The 25,831-nt window shown below is 40.6% G+C and overlaps 1 protein-coding gene and 1 long non-coding RNA gene across 2 annotated transcripts in view; one reads left to right on the plus strand and one right to left on the minus strand.

Moving 5' to 3' along the window:
• LOC111223565 overlaps positions 1-4,621 on the plus strand; it is a 19,019-nt gene extending 14,398 nt beyond the window's left edge. Inside the window, exon 3 of the long non-coding RNA XR_002665178.1 lies at positions 4,544-4,621. This is a non-coding gene — a long non-coding RNA (uncharacterized LOC111223565). The remainder of the gene's footprint in view (positions 1-4,543) is intronic.
• On the minus strand, positions 2,662-20,390 carry aco1 (aconitase 1). The gene is made up of 21 exons (XM_022747753.1): positions 20,288-20,390; positions 17,638-17,767; positions 17,368-17,536; positions 16,475-16,612; positions 16,260-16,329; positions 15,973-16,156; positions 15,238-15,377; positions 14,973-15,144; positions 13,611-13,711; positions 12,531-12,647; positions 11,832-11,991; positions 11,620-11,755; positions 10,372-10,456; positions 9,986-10,142; positions 8,141-8,265; positions 7,947-8,051; positions 7,062-7,204; positions 5,360-5,507; positions 4,569-4,691; positions 4,106-4,291; positions 2,662-4,012 (listed from the first exon to the last, which is right to left on the minus strand). Exons 2-21 carry the CDS (start codon positions 17,744-17,746, stop codon positions 3,896-3,898), a joined length of 2,685 nt encoding a protein of 894 aa, XP_022603474.1. The 5' UTR covers positions 17,747-17,767; positions 20,288-20,390; the 3' UTR covers positions 2,662-3,895.
• Between the last annotated feature and the right edge of the window lie 5,441 nt (positions 20,391-25,831).

Genomic DNA, 25,831 nt, shown 5'->3' on the forward strand with positions numbered 1-25,831 from the left:
AATGATCATATGAATAACATACATAAATGAACCAACAAAATATGAAATAATTTAATAAGACATTAATAAAACTGAACTTATTATTATAAAAGGTTAGCAAATTGATAGCTAAATGTTAGCATGTTAAAAGTGTCACATTCTCTAACAAATTTCAAACATAATTTGTGGTGGAAGAAGTTCAGGTCCTTTACTTACATAAAAAAATACTAATAATAATATAAAAACATGGCATTACATGTAAAAGTCCTGCATGAAAAATTAAAGTACAGAGGTATTTGCAGCAAACTGTAGTTAAAAGTATTGAAGTAAAATTCCTGGTTTGGTCTGACTGATCAGTCAGAGCATCAGTGTGTCAGCAGCATGTTACTGTTGGAGCTAGTTTAAAGTACATACAGGGACATCTGAGTGTACCTGAGTGGTGATGAGATGATTAATGTGAGAGGCAAAAAGAAAAAACAAAGTTCTGATCCATAAATCTTGTTTTTGGACATTTTCTCTAATCTTTGATTTGTAGTGAAATACTGGATCATTTGAACCTCTATTGAAATGAAACCCACGTGAGATGTTTAGAGGGAAAAATCAAGGTTGGTGGAGCTGTTAACTGTGACCTGGCTACACTCTGATTTTAGTAGGACAGGTTGGAAGCCACTGGTTGGTCAAGTAGTGTCTGACAGCCTGAAGATTTTTTGTGTGTGACAATCATACTGTATGTGGGCCGAGTTTATTTTGCTCTCTGGGTAACTAGTAACTAAAGCTGTCAAATAATGGAATGGAGTGGAAGTCAAAAGTAGCATGAAATGGAAATACTCATGTAAAGTACAAGCACCTCAAAATTAGTACAGTACTTGAGTAAATGTACTAGTGAACACTGTACAAGTGAATACTGATGTTCTAATGTTAGTATGTTAAAATGCTAACTAAACATTACAACATGACCACACTATTGGCAGCACAGTAACTTGCTAAATTACATACTAAGCCTCAGCATGAATCCAAATAGCAGTTTGGCTAACCAGCCAACATTAGCAATCAAAATGTCCTGTGTAGTGAGCAGCACCTCTCAGATCTGGACATAAAGGGTTTAGTGAATTGGTTTTCAGAGATTTGAATAATTCAAATGTTTTCAAATGAGTTTGAGGTCCATGTCCAGCGCTCCCTCAGGTTTTACTGTACATATATGTTTGATGTGAGTGTGAGCACATGCTGTAGGTGTACTGGACCTTGGCAGGGTCATGCATGTGTGTGCAACACGTGCAGCTGGCTTCTCATGTCAAACTCCACTCCTCCCCCACCCCAGCTTTTTCCATCCCTCTGTCTCTTTTTACTCTGATGACCTGAGTCACAAACAAATGGCTGGTGAAACATGAACCACACACAGAAGATCCTCCTTCTGCTACTACATCTATAGAGTCCATATAGACCAGTCATTTCTCATTTCAACAGCATCTGTATAGGAATGATTCTGTCCCAGTATAAAGGTATTATAATTCAGAAAGTAGTCCAGACACAAAAGCAAAGATCAACTCCAATAAGCCCATTTAGGATAATTAACAATTAATGAGAAAGCCAACAGGACAACAATGAAGACATTCATCTCTGTTTTCACTGTAGCAGCCAGAGGTCATCCTCCCCTCCATTAACTATTATCATTTTCTCTTCTTACTACGCACATGGTTGTGGATATTTATGAGTGAAAAAAACATTGTGCTGACTTTGTGCTAAAATCTGCACTTTGTTTTCTCCAGCTACATCTACATTATTTCCATTTAATGAAAAAAAACTGAGTGGTAGCTCTGAGGACACTGAGGCTTTTTAACCTGTTGTAGATTACATTTTCAAGTACAAGAATTCTGATATTTGATTGTCTGGTTTGATTACACAATTTTTAGACTCATGTGTTTAAATGTGGCTTTATGTATGAATTCCCCAGCAGAACTTTATTCATGGCAGCGTGGAGAAACTATATTAAAGCCTTGTGCTTCTACAACTCATGATGGACAGTTAAAAACATATTTAAATTGATGCAGCAGAACCACAGATATTCTTCTTCCTTGTCAAAACCTGTTGCCTACGTTACCCATAATGCAACTCGACTTGATTTTAAATATTTCAATTAGTGCATGAAATATTGCAGTATGACTGAAATACAAAATTGGTGGTTGTATTGTTAGCATTTCATAACTGATTTGTCATTAGTCTGTACAGTCTGGTGAATCCTGCTCACAGTGCCCTCTGGTGGCTAAAATCAGCAGTTGGACGAGACAAAACACACAACAGGAAGGTAAAGCAGACAACTCAGCTGACCACAAAGCTCTCACTTCCTCTACTCACGTCAAATTAAAAATAGTGCAGGTGATAGCCAGCAGCTCAAAAACTCACTTTGTTCAGGATTGGTGAGCAAAGCACCGTCAGCCCACAGACTATTTATGGAATTAAAGAGCTTTCTGGGACTATTTTCAGACTCATATTCTCAAGTGTATCAAAAATAACATTCCAATACAGCCTCATAATTGTGTTAGTGTTTGAAGTTTAAGGGCTGAGGGACTGTAGATGAAAATGAGCTATAAACTGACTAATAATACACTGTTATATTGGTGCCTTCTACAAATAAATAGACTTGATCAAATTTGACAAAGCTGAAGCAAATCAATGACAGGAAAATGAAGTAAAAATCACAAGTCATTTTATTTATCAGGATTCTGTGGATTAATGCATTCAGACTAAAGGTTCAACAGTCAGTTTTCATAATCACAATGATCAGTGTTTTAGGATAAATACAAACAAGATGATCAGACACGTGAAGTTATTAAGGCAGCTGATAACATTAAGTTGACACATTGACAAAAAGCAGGTTTACAACTAAGTCTGGAATGTCTGAGGAACCAACAGGAAGCTTAAATCTCAACATAAAGAATAATTCTGCTTTATTACAACCTGGGTCTTGTTTTCATAACTGTGGCTGTCAAAACTTGATCTGTTCTTATGACACACAGTTTCAACACAAGCAAATGTGTTGAATACATCTCTGTCCTTGTAAAACATTATCTTCCAATTTTAAAACCTGCATTGTTTAAATCCATGTTTCCTGGCTTCTTCTTCACTTCCTTTGTTAGCACATTGTTTATACCTGTAGATCAGTGGACAAGTGCAAAACTATTGGTTGGAATGTGTATGACGTACACACGCGTCCTTGTGGGAATGCAAACCGCTAACGAGACAAGGACCTACAATTAAAACACAGCTCTCCATACTGTTACAAGAGGACAAAAACACAGTACTGTACACAGCAGTACGGAAGTCTTCAGTCCTGGAGACCACAGCACTGAAGAACACAGCACTGAGGTACCAACTGATGAAATACTAAATAAGAGTTAAGCAGTAATAAACTAGAATAATCCGTCTCCTTGATTCCAGATGTATCACATCTCTGAAACCGTACAAAGTGAACCAGGAAACACAGACAGACACAGATAGCAGGTTGGGATGAGAGTGAAACACTGGAGGACATCTGAATGAGGTGAAACAAAGTTGACTTATTTCATGTGGCATCTTTAAATCAAACATCTTCCTATCTTGCATATCTTCACTGAATATTCACATCTCATATATATATTCATATATTTATGTGCATCTTCACCCCAGGTCTGCTGTGTGTTTCAAACATGACGAGTAGCAGCAATCTCAAAAATGAGAATATTCTTTCCCCATTCACATTCATGGGAAGATGTTGTGTGTGTGTGTTGTGTGTTCTGCACCAAACATGGAGAACCCCTGGACTGATCCTGGACGGTGTTCCTCTGTCAACTACTGCATTACACTGATTCCATGTTGGACTGTAGCTGATAATTAGACAAATTAAACATGTTTCTCTCTGTCTGTGCTGTTGCTGTTAGAGTTAGTTCTCAGACATCTTGCGGATCATGTAGTTGAGGATTCCTCCGTGGTGGAAATACGCCAGCTCCACGTCAGTGTCAAATCTCATTCGCACTTGGAAGGTTTTCCCCGTGTCGAGCTGTCGGGGACAGAAAGACATCATCACGTATTTCGACATTTCATTACGAGTGGAATTAAGTCCCTAATCTCCAAGAAACTGTCGTTAACCAACCTTCACATCCACAATCATCCTGGGTGTGAGCTGCTTGGGGATGATGATCGTGTAGCGCTCTGTGCCGGTCAGCCCCAGACTGCCAGCAGTGTCCCCTGAGAGATACTCCAGAGGAATCACTCCCATCCCAACCAGGTTACTGCGGTGGATCCGCTCATAGCTCTCTGCTAGAACCGCCTTAATTCCCTGTCAAAACAAAAACAACACCTTCAATCTTCACCCGCTCAAACACCTTTTTTCAATCTCAACTCATGGAGGAGATCTATTACATGACTAAAGTTCCATACTTCAGTCAGCTGATGATAACTCAGCTACACACATGATATACCATGATATTTAATATTATAGTATATTGCCCAAACCTTTTCTAAACTAGTTTGAGCTCACATTGTCAGTGTCTGTTACAAAGCATTAATGTGTGTTTTCTGTCATGGGCAGGAAACGGAAGGTCATTGATCCTCACCAGCAGGAAAGGTCCTTTTGCTGCCCAGTCTCTGGAGCTCCCGGAGCCGTACTCCTTCCCTGCCAGGACCAGCAGAGGGATTCCAGACTGCTGGTACCTCTCTGCAGCATCAAACACGTCCAGCTGGACAAAGAGTGAAACATGCACGACTTAGTCCATGAGTAACAGAAATGATATAAAGCAACACTGAGGTCTTTGACTGAAAAAAAGTGTCAGCTGAAAGCTCATCGTTTTGCTGACTAACAAAATGTTTTCGATAACTTTTTGATTAATAATTGCAGTAAATGATCAAATAAAAATACCAAACATTGTCTGACGTCAGCTTCTAAAATGCGAGGTCTCGCTTTTCCCTATTTTATTTGTTTGTAAGCTGAATATCTTTGGGTTTTCTGGACTGAAGTCGTCTAATATATTTAAACATTTTCATACATTTTTAGACAACCAAATCAATTATGAAAATAACTGTACATGTGATTTAGTTCTTGAGGTTCCATAGTTGCTGGAATGATCTGATTTAAACGTCTTTCTTTTCTGTCATGGGCATGATGCAGACTGTCTTTGGTCTCCAGAGATGTAAACTGTATCTCACAGTGTGATGTAGGAGATGAACATTTCACTATGTATTATCAGGTTTCATCTGGAACAGCAACTGGGACACCAAAAACCCCATGTGTATGACTCTACCTTCTCATTGAGTCAAAGACTGAAAAGCTTTTTGTTGAGATCAGACAAAGGCAGAGAGTGAGAATGACATCTGATAACAGAGTGGTGGAAAGGTGTTTCATGCTGACCGTCTCTCCGCTCGGCAGGTGGATGGTCTGCGGTGCCTGCTTGTTGAGGAACTTGTTAAAGAGACGGATGTTTGCAAACGTCCCTCTGGCCATCACAGCGTCGTTACCTCGACGAGAGCCATATGAGTTGTAGTCTCGAGGGTTCAAACTGTCAGAACACAGAGTTAAACAGAAAGCTTATAAAAGGTTTGATCTTTTATCATCTATTTTTTCCAGTTACATTCAGCCCACTGTCTTGTTTTCTGAGTGGAGTTGATTGTGTTAGTTTGATTAATGACTATAAGTAGCTAATTCTTGCTGCTTTTGTAGACATACACACAATGGCTGTGTCCCAATTCAGGGGCCACATCCCTCAAAGGCTGCAGTTGAAGACAGATTGCGTCACAGTGGCGCGACTACACTGTCACATTTCAAAGGCTCCTTCAAATGTGTCCTCCTTTTCCTGGACAATAAAGGATCCAACAGGATTCGTGGTCCAACCTATCCCAAGATTCATTGTGCTAGTAATGAAAGCAAACAGCTCAGGTTTGGTTGCAGCTCAGTTCAACAGCTAACAGTACAGCTGTTAAAACAAGGAGTTTTAGTGAAATAAAGTTACGTGTTGTCAATGTTGCTAGGCAACATGAGCTGCGTTTGTGATGCAAAAGTAAGGGCGGGAACAGCTGGTGACGCACAGCGATAATCCTCCGTAGAGCAAACCTTCTCATTCCGTCTAAGACGGCTATGAAGTGCCACATCTCATAACACAGCTCATAACTTGGATTTCAGGTAGGAGATAAAGGAAACTGACAAGTAGATTCACATTTCCTGTGCAGTGGGATATAAATACCCATGATTTAAAACAGAGTGAAGTCAGTGTTGCTATATAAATCAAGCATATCTTAGGCTGTACTTCACAGCTACAAAGAACAATTGGTTGTTGCCTTTAGCAGGGTTTAAAGCAAGGAAAAGTTCTGTGCATGAAACGTTTTCGAGGGTTAGCTGTAGGCTGAGGAGCATATTGCATACGTGTTTCAGATGGAGAAGAACACCAAATCTAATCGTTTCTAAAAGGGAATCCTTACGTTAACTTGAAAGGTCCAAATGGAAGAAAAATGCATTATCTACTCATCCATTCCTCGGTCGGAAAGCATAGTCTTGTAATTGTCCAAAGACATAAAAAATAGCCTATCCAATATGCCTATCTTTCTAACTTTTCAACACTCGTTCCTCTGTTGGTCTCTAAATAGACTTACTGTTGTCAAACAACTGCCAAATTAGTCCAAAAGATTGCGACGATGATATGAAAACAAAACGAACAGCCGATTGATTGCAGGGTTTTTTCAAAGTAGTGCAGTCACGTGCATTATTGACCTTACACTTCACTGAGCCAAAGTGTAAACAAAGGTTTTTATTAATAAAGTAGGTCCACTTGATTAATACAAAATATAGGGTTCTTTATGGCTGTATAAATATATGTATATATATATAGCCATATTCTTGCTACGTGACAGTTAAAAAACAAACAAAAAAAAAAAACGCAAGAATATTTTCCATATACATAATAAAATAATAATGATCTATTTTCGAATCTAAGATGGCCCTGGCCCTGCGCCGCAATTCCGGCACAGTGCCGGAGAACTTTAAACCGTGCTTTAGTTGGACTTATTCACAGTGACTCATTAAGGTAACCTACATGCAGACTGCTGCTGAGGTCACTCACCCTCTGTTGGTGAGGTAGCGTGCTGCGGGGCTGTTCCTGGCGATGTTCCCTGCAGGAGAAATGTGGTCTGTGGTGACCGAGTCTCCAAAGTTCAGCAGCACGTAGGCGTCAGTTATGGACTTAGGAGGCTGCAGCTTCATGGTCTGAATCAAGAACAGATGAGAGAGGCACAACCACACAGTAATAATAATGTTAATATTAATGATACCACTGTCTGATGCTAAAACTACATAAATGCTGTGGGGGAGATAGTGAATCATCTTCAGGGTAGTAGAAGTAGCAGTGATGTTAGTAGTGTGGAAGTCCAGGGCTGCCAATGTTAATATGAACATAGTTAAAAAGAAAAAACTAATAAAAACACACATTTAAAAAATTCATTTTCCATTTCTGTATGCCTCATGTTATCTGTATATTTATGTTTCCTGTCTGAAAACAAAATGTCAAAATAGAAATTGAAGCAAATCATTGGTAAAGATAAGCTTGTTATGGAATGGAGCCCTCTGATTGGTGCATTTCAGCCAGCTGGGTCTCACATCCCACACAGTGGGTTTAATGATTGAACTATGCACAAAGAGGATATGGAGAATATTACCATTATGAAAATGACCATGGAAACTTCCATTTTTATTTCATTGTCATTAGTAATGCACTAAAATAAGGACAACTCTGCAACTTAATTTTCACATGTAAATCCAACATTGTTTGATTTGGCAACTCAAACAAAAAGTCCATTATATGTAAAATCTAATTTGTATAATGCTGTGTCATGTAGTACACTGACAATTATTTGTCACTGGATGTTTCATTTTTAATTTGGGCTCCATCTCCCACTTTAGCAGTGGTAAGAACTGACAGGTAGTTGTGTAACTTTGATTTGTTATTTACCAAACCATCGAAGAACGGTGGCGACTTGATGTACGTGGATTTGGGATCCCAGGTATAAAGCTTGTCCGAGGGAGCAACCAGAGCGTTCCAGCGTTCATTCACTTTCTGTAACCGCACAGCACAGTGTTGTCAAAAAGAGTCATGTCAACTGCATCTGTATCAAACTGTAAATGCAGACTGAAGGCAAACACTACCTCAATCTTCTCATAGACTTCTTTGAACATTGATGGAATGACAAACTTTCTCTCCACAGCCTGGATTTCCTCTCGTGTGGGCCAGATGTCCCTCAGGAAGATCTCTTTGCCTTCAGAGTTAATGGCTGCAGAGAACGAGAGGACAACACTTAACGAGTTTATGACAAAACAAGCTTTGACCTATGCCTCAGTAACTGTGAAGCTGAAGTAGGAAAACAAAAGACTGAAATCACAAAACTAGAATCACCTCCTTGTGGTTGTCTGCCTCCACCACTCAGACTAGTTTCTGATTACAAATACCTGTTTATCAAGAGTCACATAAAATATGAACTATTTCTGTGATATTTTCTCATAATTGCTGTGTGAAGTCTTGAGTAATGGCTAAAAAGTGTTTTATGAGGTCTCACTGACCTTTGACCACCAAAATATAATCAGTTCGTCCTTGAGTCCAAATGAACGTTTGTACCAAATTTGAAGAAACTCCCTCAGAATGGGAGAGAATGGGACAGACGGACGGCCACCTGAAAACGGCCCTGGCAGTTTGCCGGCGTGGAGGCATAAAAATTAAGAGTCACAACAGCCCTTTGAGGTCTAAAAATAGACCTTCAAGGACCGGTCCAGTGGTTGTACACAATCAGCCCAGTGAATGCTTTGTTCGTCCTACAGTCATCAGTGTTACCCACAGGTTGAGGATTTCCTTGTGGTGGTGACCAAGGTGCACGCAGAGGCTCATGCCGTTTAGAGGCACAGACTGTAACCAAGGTTATTTGCTGTGTCTACTAGAAAACGCAGCTCACAGAGAAGCTTCTAATCCCACTCAGTTACTGCAGCACATGCAACTCAGGCAGGTGTGTGGCTAAAATGTATTTGTTTGCAAAGAGTGAAATAAGGCGTTGAAAGTTGAAACCAAGAGATTATAGCCAACACAGCTAATGCATTATAATGAAACACACGTCTGGACTGGTTTATGTTAAATATTTCTTTAATAGTGTTTGATTGGTGGAGTGATTTATGAATCCTTCATGGTGGTGCATTCATGAGCTAAAGTGAAGGTCTGACAACAGAGCTTCTCCATTCAGGAGCTATGATGTTAGGCAACTCAACCAAGAATACAAATACTTATCAGACATGAGTGTCATAAAAATGTGTCATGATTTTGATGATTACTGCATTATAAGATAACCCAGCGTTAGTTAGAGTCGGATGCACCCATTCAACAAGTGGGCTACAGTAACACAGTCTGAAATGTTTTTCCGTTTTGCAGGAACAAACATTATGGGCTTCTGGATAATGTAACGTTTCTGTACTGTGTGTCTGTGCTTCAATACACACACACACACACACACACACACACACACACACACACACACACACACACACACACACACACACACACACACACACACACACACACACACCTTTTTAAGCTGTCGCTTGCTCGACAGATCAACTCTGTAAATATCTGATCTGCTCAGTCTAAATGGAGGGTTAAGGATGGAAGCACCGACGGCCTGCTCTACCTCGTGAGCCACAACAGCCCCAAGAGTAAGAGTGTGACCAATCTGCTTTTATACTGAGCGTGAAACTTTCCTCCCCCGATGACTCAGACAGATGTTTTTCTATACAAACATCTCAGAATGACTTCATTGTTCTTGTTTCATTCACTTGGTTGAGCAGAGTCAGATTCTGGACTTTAAAACTTCTAGCAGCACATTATGTGACAAACTGTTGACTAAGGAGTAGAACTGTTGTGTTCAATGTGTGATAAATAGAAGTTTTTTTTTTTGTTTTTTTTTTTACAAAAAAATTAGGATGGTTGTTTTGGGTGTACTGTACACAACTCACCAATGGGCTCCTTCTCAAAGTCTATCATCATGGTGCCTGCTATAGCATAGGCGATGACGAGGGGTGGAGAAGCCAGGTAGTTGGCTCTGGTGTTGGGGTGGACTCGCCCTTCAAAGTTTCTGTTTCCTGACAACACCCCTGCAGCAACCACATCTCCCTGAAACAGATAAATGTGTGACAGGAGTGAGATCATTTCAAAGGACTTACTTTTTACAGTAGTTTGTTATATGAGAGAGAAGAAATAGAAAAACACAGACTTTTAGTGGCTACAATACTCCTCTTACATGAGGAGTAAGAGTGAGGAATGCTGGGAAACAAAAAAGTTGAGCGGGAAAAGTGAGGAGGTGAAATGATATATGTGGAAACAGTAACTAAACCACTGGTACCTTTGTAATGGCCTCCACCACCGGCTCTGGGAGCGGCCCACTGTTGCCGATACACGTCATGCAACCATAGCCAACAACCTCAAACCTGTCAGGAAGGACAAAATGATTGTTTATAAATAAGCTTCATACTAACTTCATCTGACTGCAGTGTGGTAATCTATGCATGTTTCCATGTGTACACGGTGCTGTTGTGCCTGTATGCAACTGTGTAAAAATACTAGGAACACAAACCTGACCACAGATTTTTAAAGCCGGTATTAATACAGGAAAGAGCCAATATGTTTTACAGTGTAAAAATACATTTGGTGGACAAACTACATATTCATGAGCTCTCCTGCTATGTCATATGACAGACAAATGGTTCATCCAATCACCTGCCAGTTATTCTTTAAAAGCATCCGCTCTTTTCCAAAGTGTTTCCAACAAAGCCTTCCCACACAGTTCTGTGTAACAAACCATCAGGTGGGTCAGTTTGGTATTTCTATTTCTAAATTTTATTGGTATTTCTCTACTGCAATTTCTTGTTACTGACACATACATTGATACTTCCTGTTGGGAACACATATCTATTTAGCGGATGTAGGAGTAAGTATCAAGTCCTATGCTGCCTGTCGCTGAGCTGCTGCAGAGAAGCATGTGTCTGTGTTCAAACCGGCTGCAGCTCTGTCTCTCTACATAGAGTTTGCAGGTTACTGGAATGTTGGATTTCTCTTCATTATTAATTAATTTCTGATCTATTCTCGACAACGCCATTAATTAAGTGTCACTGTCTCCACATGCAGCTGCTGAAATGGTTGAAAAAATATATTTATATTTTTCAAGTCATATTCAGATTCAGCCTAGCGTGTGGCACGTATGACAAATAGGCCTCTAGATAGTCTCTAGATCACACTCCGCAAAGACGTGGGTCTCACGCTGGCAGTGTGTTCTAACCTGCTCCAACTCCAGCAAATCAAGGGGAGAACCCCTTCAATTTTTGTGCAAAACTGATTAAAGGAGTGGAACCCGGTATTTTCTTACATTTTCCTTGGATATTTTAAAGCTTTATTATTAGATGTATTTTGTGACTACTGTAAATGTTTTTGTTAATCTGTTGTTTCTTGTATTCTATTATGTAGTTCTGTTGTCTTTGTTGCTGATTGTCTCTTGTGACTGCTTCTTGTTCTCAGGTCTCTCTTGAAAAAGAGATTTGAATCTGAATGAGACTGCCTGATTAAATAAAGAGGACAAGATGGAATTTCAGCCTACCCTAGCTTGGAGAGGTAGTCCATAACGCTGCTCTCCTTTAGATAGTACGTGACCACTCCACTGCCGGGTGACAGGCTGGTCTTTATGTACGGCTTCACACTCACGCCAAGCTCTATTGCCTTCTTAGCGAGGATTCCTGCAACAGCAGCATTCATCTTTAATAACTCTGTCAAGAGAAAAGTGACAGTCACAATATCCACCAGTTCACACACCTGCTCCAAGCATGACAGATGGGTTGCTTGTGTTGGTGCAGCTGGTGATAGCAGCAATGACCACTGAACCGTGGCTCAGTGTGTACTCTTTTCCATTGAACTGGAAGGGGACCACAGTGTTGTGACGCTCTGGGGGCACCTGGAAACCCTTGAAACCTTGCTAGACACATCACAACACAAAAGTAAATGAGTCATTTTGTGGGATACTGAAAGTAACAGCAATTATACTGAATGTAATATAAATGTATATTATTACGTTTATATAGGAATACAAACATATTTTATACATCAACACTGAAACCCCATGACAAAAGGAATATGTCTAAATCTCTTCTTTGCATCCTTTAACAACAGAATGATGCTTCACAGCCATCATGTGGTCAGGAGGGGGAAAGACACAGCTGTTGAGTCTCAGCTGGTTAAACCTCTGTTCTGTCACCTCCTGCTCTCTGTCAATTAAAATGAGTGATCACACACTGGAACAGAAGCCACAGCTGTTGACCTCTTAACTTTACTGCCACCATTTAAGTAGATTACATCATCATTTTCCATAGGTTGCTTTCCGCACCCACACTGACATTAAGACCAGTTGTTTCAGCTTTATCTACTCCACCTTATTGTGGAAAGAAGGACAAAATGGAGGGAAATGTTGAGTTTAGTGTGGATGTACAGTGAACATGAGACTGTACTGGCATCTACCTTTGCTCCCAGGCATGTTTCAAAGTCTTTTTTCATGTCAGAAACAGCAATTCTGTCCTGAGGTCTTTTGGGACCACTGCAGCACGGAACCACCGTACTCAGGTCCAACTCCACGACCTGAGAGAGAGAGAGAGAGAGAGAGAGAGAAAGCGAGAGAGAACATTATTTACTTGTAGTGGTGGTTCATTTTACACATTCCAAGCTCCTCACCCCATCTCTAAGGCTGAGCCCAGACGCCCTCATTCCAGCCACTTGTATCTGCGACCTCATTCTTTCGCTCACTACACAGAGCTCATGACCAGAGGTGAGGGTTGGAACGAAGATCGACTGGCAAACTGAAAGCTTTGCCTTCTGGCTTAACTCCCTTTTCAGCACAATGACCTGGTACAGCATGATCATGAGATATTAAACTCCTTCACTTGGTGCGACTACTCAGTTCCAACCCAGATGGAGCAATCCACTGTTTTCTAGCAGAGGACCTCGGCCTCAGACTTGGAGGTGTTGACTCTCATCCCGGCCACAAACTGCCCCAGTGTGCGCTGAAGGTCAAAAGTTATGGTTTGGGGTACCCTGGTCTGTCCGGCAGCCTTCCCTACCATCTGATCCAACTCATCATCAGGTGTTTGTTATGGCCAATCCATGACAAGTACAGAAGTTCAATAACAGGTTCAAATCAGGCAGGGCGTTCCTTCCAATCAGGACCCTTCAGGTTTCTCCATCATTGCCCACATGAGCATTTAAGTGCCCCAGTAGATCTACAGAGTCCCTGGCAAAACCCTTTCTAGGACATTAGCTAGAGACTCAAAGAAGACCCGGTTTTGTTGTAATTCATAGTTTTCTCATTTATATTGAGACTTTTGGTAATCTTAAATTTTGACAACTCAATTTATTTAATTCCTCTTCTTATATTTTTCTTTCCGGTATCATGTCACAATTGGCTGAAATTTCCTCCACAAAAAAAAAAAAAAAAAAAGACATCCAGATACAATCAAATCAGCCTGTGTCACACAAACGCACTTTAAAACAGCATCAAGTGTGTTTATGGGCTGAACAAAACTTCACAATGAGGTTGAGACTGACCTGAGTAAAATCTGGATCCTGAGAGATGTTATTGTAGTCTCTGAACATGCCAACTGCCTTCAAGTACTTTGTAATGTAAGCCAGCTTCTCTGCTTCTCGCCCTGAATCAAAACAAGGGAGACAAAATTGATCAAATAATCAAATACTGGATTGGATATTGGCAAGTATGTGAGTTTACACACCAATTTGATGCCATGTAATTTATTAATAAACTTTTCAGTTTAACACCTGGATAAAACGCCTGTTTTCCCATTAATAAATTCTTCTTCACTAATCGAAAACAGTAGCCTACACAGGAAGTTGCGCGGTGCAGCAAATGACAATTACTGTTTTTGAGTGTTGAAAAATTGATTAAAGCTCCATATTTCCCTCTTCTTCTGTGTTTTATTGTAAGTGTTGATCCATAAGAAGATATATTTGTGGTTTTAAGAACCAAAAACCATCACAATGAAGTTTTACATCTCCTCTCTCAGGCTTCTCTCTGGAGCTCTGATAGCAGGTCGGTGAGCCAATCAGAAGAGAGGAGGTTCTGAGTCTCTCCTCTGATTGGCTGACTGTTTTCTGATTGATTCAATAAGAATATAGCAGATTTCAGGTAAACACTCAGAGAAACCAAATCCTGCAATGTTGGACGGTGAGTCCAGGTGGGCGGGGCTTGGGGTGTGGCTAAGAGCAGTGACTGTTCCAGAAGTCCTGACGGCTGGTTTTAAGGCTCAGTTTGTGAATACAGGCTGTGTGCATTTCTCTGTGGACTGAGGCTTTGATACTTTCACAGTATTAATATAGAACCTTGACCTGATCTATAATCAACTACACATTGACAAAGAGGGCAAGCAAGGGCCAAGGAGAAATGAGAGGAAGTGACCAAAGAGAAGAACTGATTTCCGGTAAATAGTGTGATGTGAGCTGTTTGCAAAATATCAGTAATTGTAAAAGGTGTAAAATGTGTACAGCGTGCAAGGTCTTCCCAGATTTTTTTTTTTTTTTTTTTATGACTGAAAGAAAAATTAGAAAATAAAAGAAAGTTTCTATGGTGGTCATGTATCTGTACATGGTTTTACAAAGGGTTTAACCTGAGCCATGCAGGGTTAGTAGTACACTGTACAGCTGTTATCAGCTGATACATAAATTCAGGTATTGGGAGAAAAAAAATGGTATCAGATCATCTCTATTAAGAACTACAAGCTGGTTTCAGAAAAACAGAAATGGTAAAAAAAAAAAGAAGAAAACATTGATAGTCCTGAAAGAACCATAAAGAGAAGGATAAGTCAAACTAATTTAATGTCAAATCTAATGTGTAGCTTGGGACATGGCAGTACAGATAACTCAGCCACCATGCAACAGTTCTTCCATACTCCTCACCTGTCTGCTCGAGGTACTGAATGCTGACGTCGTCCACAGGGAAGAAAGCTGCTGTGGCTCCGTACTCCGGACACATGTTGGCGATGGTAGCTCTGTCAGCGATAGACAGCTGAGCCACACCCGTGCCGAAAAACTCCACAAACTTCCCCACTACACCCACCTGACGGAGGTGCTGAGAGCACAAGGCAGATCATGATGTCAGTGATACTAAATATTACAGTGGCTGATGTGTTGTAAAATCTGCATGAAAACTGATTGTAATTACTTTGGTAACAGTGAGGACGATGTCAGTGGAGGTGATGAGTTTGTCTGGGTTCCCATGCAGCTTGTATCCCACCACCTCAGGCAGGACCATGCTTATTGGCTGACCCAGCATCACAGCCTCTGCCTCAATTCCACCCACACCTGAAGGTTTGACAAAAAATAAATAAATACAAAAAATAATGATCACACTGCAAATGACAAACTCATCCTCATACTTGTGATACTAGTTTGTGTTGTACTCCGTACACATATTTGTACTGTGCTGTTCAGTACAGGATGTTAACCTTTATGTTTACAAGTTAAACATACCGAATTGTGAATTCAAAACCGAGGTATGTACTACAATGTGAGTTGTGCGTACTGTTCCACCCCTACTATGTCAGGAACCTTATTGTCAAGCTATGACAGAAGATGGTCTTATTAAATAATTGGATTTCTCTCTCAGTAAGAACTGGTGTCTGTATATCCATAAAGCCCTGGATGGAAAATTACCATCATACATCTCATCTATGTTGCAGTGGAACCCTGGTCTACCTTTATCTTGCTCCAGTGATTGGCTGCTTCTTCAGGAACCTCATCCTAAGACCTCCCTTGGAAGGACTGCTTTTATTATCAGTGTACTTTAGAGTTTCTGAAGACTTGTATAATGCCATTTGCTGCCACAGAGGAAGTGAAAACGGATTCACAGCATCTCCTGAGAAATAAATCAAGGATATGTCCCACCGAACAAACTTACCCCAGCCAAGGACACCCAGTCCATCAATCATGGTTGTGTGGGAGTCTGTGCCCACCAGGCTGTCGGGGTAGAAGTAGCCATCATGATTAAACACCACTCGGGCCAGGTACTCCAGGTTGACTTGGTGAACGATCCCTGAACCAGGAGGAATGATTCGCATGTTCCTGAAGGCTTTCGAACCCCACTGGGAATAACAGAGGATATATTTAAGGGCTGAAGGAAAAGCCATCAGAATGAAACCCTAAAAGACATGAATACCACAGAATTGGATTGTTAATCGTTTATACCTTTAAGAACTGAAACCTTTCTTTGTTGCGGTCAAACTCCAAATCCTGGTTTTTCTGGAGGCTGTCAGACCTTCAGGAAAAAAGACAAAGGATAGATTGCATTGCTTAAAGCCTCTGCAAAGAGAAGAGATGATCATGCAGCTGTCTGCAGGAAAACACAGCATCTGTGAACTGATGGGGCCATGGTGGAAAGAGTTTGATGGACCTGGTCTTACTTTCTATTAAAGTCCACTTGGATGGAATGATCGATGACGAGGTCAGCAGGACAAACTGGATTAATCTTCTCTGGGTCACCACCTAGTTTCATCACTGCATCACGCATGGCGGCAAAGTCCACCACAGCAGGGACACCACTGAAGAAGAGTGTAGAGACACAGCAGGTCAGATTGAGTCATCATTTAGATATAATTAATCGTTAATTTATTTATCGTCTGGATTATTTCTCTAGGAAGTAAGAGCTGGGTGATATCACCTGAAGCCGATATCACAATTAACAAATCATTTGAAATACACCTGCGCATGATTCTTACTCTTCACATGGAGCTTTTAACAATTCTTTATACTGAACAATAAACCCGGTGTGCCAGGTGTAAGATAGAGCCCTGCATCTTTGATGCGTATAGGAGGTTGATGCGGGGATGGACTGTAGAAAGGAATAAATGTGGATTGTACTTCCTCTTTTTTTTTGCTCACTCCAGACTCCGTCTCCTCTCTCACTGTAGCTACTGAAAACCGATCCATTTTGCCACATGCATAGCTGAGTTTAGCTAACCAAGTTATTTTTTCTAGTTTACTTTTTCTCTCATCCTCTTTACATTAAACACCCTCTGCCTCATAAATAACTGTCTTTATTTTGTCGCATAGGCTCTCTCTCACAAATGTGCAGTATCCAAGCGCAAGCTGACATTATTCTGGGTTATTTTCTCAGACTTGATGTAATAAGCAGAACTCCACATAACTGTGACTTTTATCTATAAAGTTTAAATGAAAATAAAGATCTATGAGTTACTTTTCAACACATAGTTACTTTGTAAAGACTTCATTGATTATTAAAAATCTGTTGAACAACTGACTGACATTCTGATACAAAGAAATAGTGCAGACATACGTGAAATCCTGGAGGATGACTCGGGCCGGTCTGAATGGTACCTCCACAGTCTGAGCCTGGGTCTGCTTCCAGTTGAGGATACTTTCCACATCTGAGCGCTTCACCAGGAACTCATCACAGTTCCGGACTGCAGACTCCAGGAGGACCCGGATGGAGAACGGTAGGCGGTCTGACAGACAGATGGACAGTGAACCTCTGGAACATATGCTCCTAAAACTATACACTTACTTTGACAAGAGGTTTGTACATTCAGTACAGGTTTGTGGTTACCATATCGAGTGTCTCCAAGTTTGGAAAGATTGTAAAACTGCTGCTCCGGGTCCGTGGGGTCCAGAGGCTCAACTATATGTTGAAAAGGATTATTCTCAGTATTGGACATCCTCTATGTCTCAGTACAAATCTGAAAGAGGAAACAGAAGCATTTATTAGGAACACTATTCTAATACTGGGTAGTTTCTCTCTCTGCTCCGAAACAGGCTCAGTTCTTCATGTCATGGATCGACCAGATGTTGAAACTTTCCTCTCAGGCTCTCCTCCATGTTGACATGATGCATTACATCATTTCTGCAGATCTGTCAGCTGCACATTCAAGCTGCCAATCTCCTGTTCTACCACATCCCAAAGGTGTTCTACTGGAGACGGGGGACGGGGGGGGGGGGTGGGGGGGGGGCACTGAAGGTCACTGAACTCACATGTTGACGAAACCAGTTTGAGAGGACACACTACCTGCGTTGTGTGTGCGTGGCGGCTAACGTCACTGATCTGCTGCAGAGAATCACGTGTGTGTGTGTGTGTTCACACCGGCTGCGTCTCTGCTGCAGCTCTGTCTCTCTACATAGAGTTACAGGTCACTGGACTGTTGTGTTTCTTTTCATCATTAATTAATTTCTGATTTATTTTTGGCAGAAAAAGTCACTAAAACGTCACTGTCTCCACATGCAGCTGCTGAAATGGGTAAAATATATTTAGATTTTTGAAGTCTGTGTCAAATTCAGATTCAGCCTAGACAGAGACAACTACAGTGGAAGGTGTCAGTTTTATGTAATGTTGCTAGTATGATGTCAATATGACATCAACAGGTCTTTTTTGTCTGTATTTGCTGGGAGACACTTCACCTGTGAAAAATATATGAGATGCCGAATCACTTGATCCCATGATGCAGCGGCTAGGTGTGACACGCAGCCACAATGAGACGCTCTAACCCGTTAACATGGGCGCTGAAATGAAAACCAAGGCATTCCTCAGCCGCCACGCACACGCCACCTATCCAGTATGTTCTTGTCCTTATCCAAAGCCTCCACACCATCACACCATCACACCACCACCAGCCTGGACTGTTGACACAAGGCAGGTTGGGTCCATGGATTCAGACTCTGACTCTGCTCCAACTAGTCTGTCCATTCTCCTCTGACCTCTCTCATCAACACAGAGCTGCTGCTCAATGAATGCTTTTTCTAGAGACTGTTGCGAGTGAAAACCCAGGAGATCAGCAATTTGAGAAACACTCAGACCAGGGTCTGACACCAACAATCATGTCACAGTCAGAGTCACTAAATTCACATTATTTTCCTAATTCTTATGTTTAATTTTAGCATTAAGTGAAGCTCCTGTATCTGCAGGATTTTATTCATTACACTGCTGCCTCATGATTGGCTGATAGCTGGATAGTTGCATGAATAAGCAGGTGCACAGGTCGTCCTAATAAAGTGCTCAGTAAGTGTGTAGAAGGTTAATTACAAGGTCCAGTCGACAATCCTTCACACTCAGTGTGCAAATGGATTAGCCTGTAACAGTGGAGTGAGTCCAGGCAGGATAGTGGAGCTGAGGGTCAGTGAACTTTTGGCCCACGTTTTACAAACCTTACATAACTAAATCTCTTTAGCAACCTGATGAAACTTTAACAGAGAAATGTGCGGCTCCGTGTTCAACAAGCTGACCCTTGTTAAAAATAAACACAACCTGAATAAAAATCAAGAAAATCATGCTCTACTACAAGTGATTTCATGGAGAGAGGTGTTATCTGTGTGAAAGGTGAACTGGGCAGACATATCCTGAATGTCCACATACTTTGCTGGTTATCTGAAATACAGCTAATGTTGCTCTACTGCAAAGTACAAAGTCAGTGTATGCCAGAGACATTGCTGTGTGACGTAACATGGTCAGAGCCACTAGCACCAGTGCTTTACTTTGAATACACATGTTTAATGTAACAAGGAATGCATTTGTAAATGTATTGATAATGACTAGTGCTGGGTAGTCTTGTTCACATAAACACTGTCCTGACGTTTCTTGACAAACAATTCAAAATATTGAGAATTTAAAGAAAAGTTATTTTATCATAAGGGTTATGTTTAGATGACTATTACATGCCAGTACTCTGCCTTAATTTATTTTGTAATAAAACATGTTTGCATTCCTGAAATTAGAACCAAGTACCAAAACACAATCACAGCTTCAGATAAAATTTTGACAAACCAGCCCATAAATTGTAACTGAAATCAGTCCCTTTCTAAACTTCTGTGAACATTTTAATTCTAAATCATGACTGCAGACAAACCGACGACGTTTATCCTGTATTTCATGCTTCCTCAGTGGTTCCCTGTTCCCAGTCTCTCCTCCCTTGGCCCTCTGAGCCAAGTTAACATTAGCAACTTGGTCAAACGTCAACATTTAAGAACGCACTGTTTCGGTATGAAAACACATGAGAAAACGAGCAGTCTCAGAAATATCACTAGAGGCTTTTTCACATACAATGTTAGCATGACTTGGTAAAAAGGCAAAGAGGTTTTGAATGCAACATCCAAAGTTCGCTAGCTAACAGCTATGACAGCAGGAGGGGGGGTTTACGTTAGCTTCCTGACGCTGCTGGAGGACCGTTAATAAAACGTTCAAATAAATCCCGTCTCATTTTATAACTTACTTGTGTGTGTAGCACCGGAGATATTACACAGAGTACGACAGTGTATTACCGACTTCTTCTTCTTCTTCTTCTTCTTCTTCTTCAATGGCGAATTACAACCATCTTTTTCTTCTTCTTTCTTTCGTTTAATGGCGGGTGGCAACCAGCGTTAAGGCGCATTACCGCCACCTACAATGTTGGAGTGTGGACCAGAGTTAAATACCCCCCCCCAAAAAAAGAATTAATAATAATAATAATGATAATAACAACAACAATAATAATAATAACAATAATAATAATAATAATAATAATAATAATAATAATAATAATAATTGTTATTATTATTATTATTATTATTATTATTATTATAATAAATGAATAAAAAAATGACTCCATCATCCCTCTCCCTTTACAAAATCCACTTCACAAGGTAGAAAATAGATCTTTAGTCTTGAGAGTGTGTGTTTATCTCTTTGTTACCATCCATTTAACAATCTTCCCTATATTGTTAATGCAGTGGGTCTATATCTTGATGAATTTGATCTTGCTTCAAGTCTTTCATATGAGCTAACAGATACCATCTGTCCTCTGTGAGGTTTGTCGTGCACTTGAAATGGCTCTCTTTAACTCAAATACACTGAATGGTGAGTATAGGTTTTCTTCTGATGTAGCCCTTCTTTTCTAAGCCATGGACCTTCACAAATTCCTTAGAATTTCTACAACTGACTCCACATCTGTTAGATTCTCTTGTATTAGCTCTAACACTTGGAATGCATCCAAGTCAGCTTTACTCAGCTTCCATCTTCACGTATCTCTATGCCAATCTTGATTACAATTTGATATTGATCACTGCCTTCTGTTGAAAACTTCCCAAGTACTGATCCATTAAAGTGGTTGAGAGTGTCAGATCAATTGCATTTACTGTATTTTGTACAGCACAATACACAGTAAATGCTTATAATCTATGAACTTCTCTATTACAGACCCATTGTGTCTGCTCACTTCAGCATTCAATATGTCAGAGCTCAGTTTGTTGCAAGCGTTATAGTAATTGGCTATAACTTAAGTTTCCTTTCCTGTCCATACTTTGGTTATTATTTATTCTTTCCCTCTGTTAATTAAATTACAACTCATCCCATTAATCACAAATATTGCCACCCCACACCTTCCTGGTTTTCCTATCATTCAATTTGAAACCCATTTTTTTAATTGTCCACTAGCAATAAGGTTTCTTGCATTTCACTGTAGAATAACTAATACCATGAGGAACCATCAGCCGTGTGTTAGTGTTAGGAGGGCCTTATTTAACATTTCTTCCTCTGCTTCCCATATTAATCCTTTGATTCCAAGGTATATAAAATAAACATAACAGATTATTTTTTATTTCTTGTCCTTTCACTCGTTCGACCAGCTAGGGACTCACCTTTGTTTGTCATGAATTTACCGATTACCTTTAAATTTTAGGGAAAACAGAAGATGAATCAGCTTGAACATTTCCTTCTTTTAGATTTTATTTCAAAATCTCCACTCCAAGAACTTCACACTAGTAGTAACATTCACACAGTCACACACACATTCATACAGCACTTGCTATATAGACAGCGCAACTCTATCACACAAACTCATACATCCATGGTTCAGTATCGACACTCCGACCTTCTGATTAGTGGACAACCTGCTCCACCTCCTGAGCCACAGCCTCACCCTAAGCAAAGATAAAACATCTTGGTCAGATAGTTAACTCTGTTTACTTGAAATTGCTCACAAAACATGAATATGTATTGTAGCTTGGATATTGAAAGTTCTGGGGCTCTTAAGTTAACAAGGCCAATAGGTGGTGCTGCTGCAGCAGAGTTAATCAAGCGCTGCAGCGTTCACTGACCAGCAAAAATATACAAACAAGGATGCTTTTCTAGGTGTAAAAAATAAATTCTGTCCTTGAAAATAACAAGTTCTGGATTTTGTGTTCAAATTATGTTATCACACAGTGGTTTTAGGTGTTGTACTTTAAATGTGGTGCCAAGTATGTTCACTTTACTCCTGCACTGCAAAGTGTTCACGTGCTACAACAGGCTATAGATCATCATTAGTGTCTCCATATCACAGACAGTCTTAAATTTGAACTTTACAGCTGAGAACATTAAACTGAGTGTGCTTAAAACTTAGTGTGCGTCCGTATATTGTCTTGTCATTGTAAAAAAACTGAATGGATGTTTCTAATGGACTAACAGTGTCTCAAACAACCTGGCGTCCATAAAGTGGACATGCAGTCATTAGAAAATCTATAAAAATGTTTATATCCTCAGTGCGTGTAAAGGCTCGTGTATATGTGTGTGTGTGTGTGAAACCAAACCAGGTGTCCTTTATATCACTGTCTGAGCCACTCCAGGCAGGAAGGCCACAGTGATTGACAGCTCAGTCAGGTCCCATGACTGAGAGACATATTTCCATTCACCCAGACCCAGGCAGCCTCCACTACAAAGGCTCTGTGCACACACACACACACACACACACCGGCTGTGATGTCATAAGAGGCTGGGCTCTGATGACAGGCTGTGATTGGCTAGCTGCAGATTGAAGGTGTGGTTAAAGGAATATGAATGACTTCTGACAGTCTGTGCTGATGTAACTGTGACATCAGAGATATGAGGGTGATAGCGACAATATGTCCATACATTAGCAGATCAGAAGGAGACAGAGTATTAACTGAGATAAATCAGACGCTGACTCAGATAGAGGATGGCATCTCACCAGAAAGGATCCACATGAAGCAAGATGTTCCAGTGGACAACACAGCCTGAGAATTACATAAACATGCTTTAATTAATTTATGGCAGATGTACTGTGACATTACCAGAGGTCACAGGTTGTTCAGCAGTGGACATTGTGCTGCAGGGAAAATGATGTTTTATCATGCGGAGATGAACCTGTCACTGATTCATGCTCCACCTCAGGCACTACCTGTAGTTCTGACTTCATTTATCTATGGGAAGCTGCATGTGTGGGCAGTTTATAATGTAACCCAACCTCAGACCCAATCTGATTCTCTTCACAAGATTAATGTAATCCACTTTCATATATATAATTGTTGTTGTTTAGTTGGTATAAGACCTGTCAGTGTTCTGAATTATGTTAGTGGTGTTTGTGTCCATTTGTTATAAATTGTACCTTCATTGCTAGATAAACCAACTAGGGAGTTAAAACTCACTAAACTTGGCACATGCATCAGATGTGGCTTAATGATATGGGTGTTGGCCATGGGCGTGGCAAAATGGCTCAAGGGCGCCCCCTAGATAATTTCAACAAAGTAGCCCTGGCTGTACGTTGCACCTATATGTATGAAAATTGGCAGGAATGTGTATTCTCTTGAGATCTACAAAAAAGCCTCTGGAACCATTTTGAATTTAGTGTGCAATTTTTAATTTTTTTTTACATTTACAGGCACCGTACTGTAACAAACTCTTCCCAGAGACTTAATCAGATCGACTCCAAATTTGGCCAGTACAATCTTAAGACCTTTTGAATGAGACTTTTAAATGCTAAATTGCAAAGCTTTTTCAGGGTCTTTGAACGACATGTCCTTGGCAGCGCAGCAAATTTCAGAAGTTGTTATAACCATTATATACATTTTCCAATCTGCATGCTAATATGACATCATAGTCATAGTACCACCTACTGGATACAGGAAATAACCTTTGATAGACAATCAGGCTACATGAAATTTTCATGCACTTGATATAAAGCAACATAATGCATGTTTGCTGCGTGTTTTCTAGCACCACAAGATTAACACAATTAAGAAATGCAAAACATGCAATACATCTTGTCGACTGCTACACAATCAGTGCAGGACATCTTACTTGTGTCTATGCAGTGGACTTTAACAGGCCTCCTGCCAGCATGGCCAGTGTCTGCAAGAGTGCGAGGGCCTGCTCAAAGCTGCTTGCAGCTGTAACTGAGACTTGTTATTTCTGTAAATGGAATAACAATGGCTTGCAGGTATACTGATCTCAACCACGCTTGTCTCCATTTTACTGGCTATTTTTCATAGAAGTTGCTTGGTGGCTAGCTATGATGTCTCCAGTCCTTTGCAAAAAAAAGTCTGATTGGTCAATTATTTCTCCAAACCACAGAAACTGTCAGTGGTCACAACACCAGATCTACTATAACAGCCAGCTTAGTCAAAAACAGAAGACTTGCAAGCATCAATTCCCAGTAGCGATCCTAGACTCTGGGGGCCCCAGGCAAAGACCCATCGAAGATGTTCCCTGAATGCCTCAAATGCAAGCAATGAGTAGAATCTAGCTACAACACACATTATCAGGGACCCCACTTAGGGGGTTTTTGGGGCAGAAGCAGTGCACTGTATAGTGTTTTATGGGAGGTTTAGAGGGGCTATATTTGTCTAGTTCATTGCAAAATGTGCCAATATGAGGGGCCATCAGGGGCCCCTTTTCACCTTGGGGGCCCCAAGCATTTGCCTGTTTCTGCCTGTTGATTTCACCTACACAGGATTTATTACAGTACACTGTAAAACATTTTAAGCTCCTCTCCCTGCTCCCTTAAAATGTAAGCTTAGTGAACCCATCTGAAAAGTGGGCCCATAATTTGGAAAAAATGTAAAAACCAGCTGGGTTAAGTTCAATGAACTCGGGGTATTTAGGTCAATAAACAACTGTGAAGTCTGTTATTTATGCTGATGTTATCAGATGTATTTAGATTTTAAGAAACTCTCAGCAGTACAGTCATTCAATATCGTTTCTAATCAAAAGACTTCAAGTCAAGTATGTGTTTAAACTCTGAAATTGTCTGAAAATGAAAAGTTATTAATTAAATTTAAATAACTCCACTATGATTTTTCTTTTTTCTTTTTTTTTTTTTACAGTGTTTTAAATCCAAACACAATATAGCTGTCTAATACACACAAATGCATCGGTGAACTCGTATTTCTCCCTTAGGGCTACCGTAGTGCCTTGTACACTAATGCTGAGAATTTCCGCCCAGCTGTGATGTTCTTTGACAGGTGAAACTGGTCATTCCTGCCTGGCGCTAAAATAACCTCTCTGCTGCTCGCCAGCTTCTTTTGCATACACACTAATAACCCTGCACAACACGCACACACATGGAAATCCCTGTGATGAACTTAACCTGCCAGCCTCGATGTGGCTAGGTGAATGTCCATGAGATGTCTTGATCCTGTCATTTTCCTCCTCCGTCCTTTCTTTTATGGTCTGGCAACAGGGATGGTAGATGTTGCAATGAAGCCCCTGCAGCCGACTCCACTGGGTGGACTATTACTCTCCAGCCTCGCTGTTCTGCTTCAGATGCCATCTCCACATACCACAGCCTCTTCCTCTAATTCGCTTCATCAACAGCACCCTGCCAAGGGTACTGTCAGTTCTCCGAAGTAGGCGATGCTCAGGCTGTTGGACCAGAGTACCAGATATGGTCTTGGGGTGGTGGTGACAATTTCTGATGGGACTCTAAACCGCTGGGCTACATCTGCCAGTATTTTTCCCAGTCTCAGGCACCCTCCAGCTGACCAATTTTCTTACTTTGAACACA

This window comes from Seriola dumerili, unplaced genomic scaffold (genome assembly GCF_002260705.1).
Source record: "Seriola dumerili isolate Sdu_G_001 unplaced genomic scaffold, Sdu_1.0 BDQW01000111.1, whole genome shotgun sequence".
NCBI lineage: Eukaryota > Metazoa > Chordata > Actinopteri > Carangiformes > Carangidae > Seriola > Seriola dumerili.

Excerpts from the sequence above, each read along its gene's own strand:
- aco1 (XM_022747753.1), bottom strand. The coding sequence starts at position 17,746 with ATGTCCAATACTGAGAATAATCCTTTTCAACATATAGTTGAGCCTCTG. Across the intron at positions 16,613-17,367 it reads GTCATCCTCCAGGATTTCAC|TGGTGTCCCTGCTGTGGTGG; the intron begins GTATGTCTGCAC and ends ACTCTTCTTCAG. Across the intron at positions 4,013-4,105 it reads GGATGATTGTGGATGTGAAG|CTCGACACGGGGAAAACCTT; the intron begins GTTGGTTAACGA and ends TGTCCCCGACAG.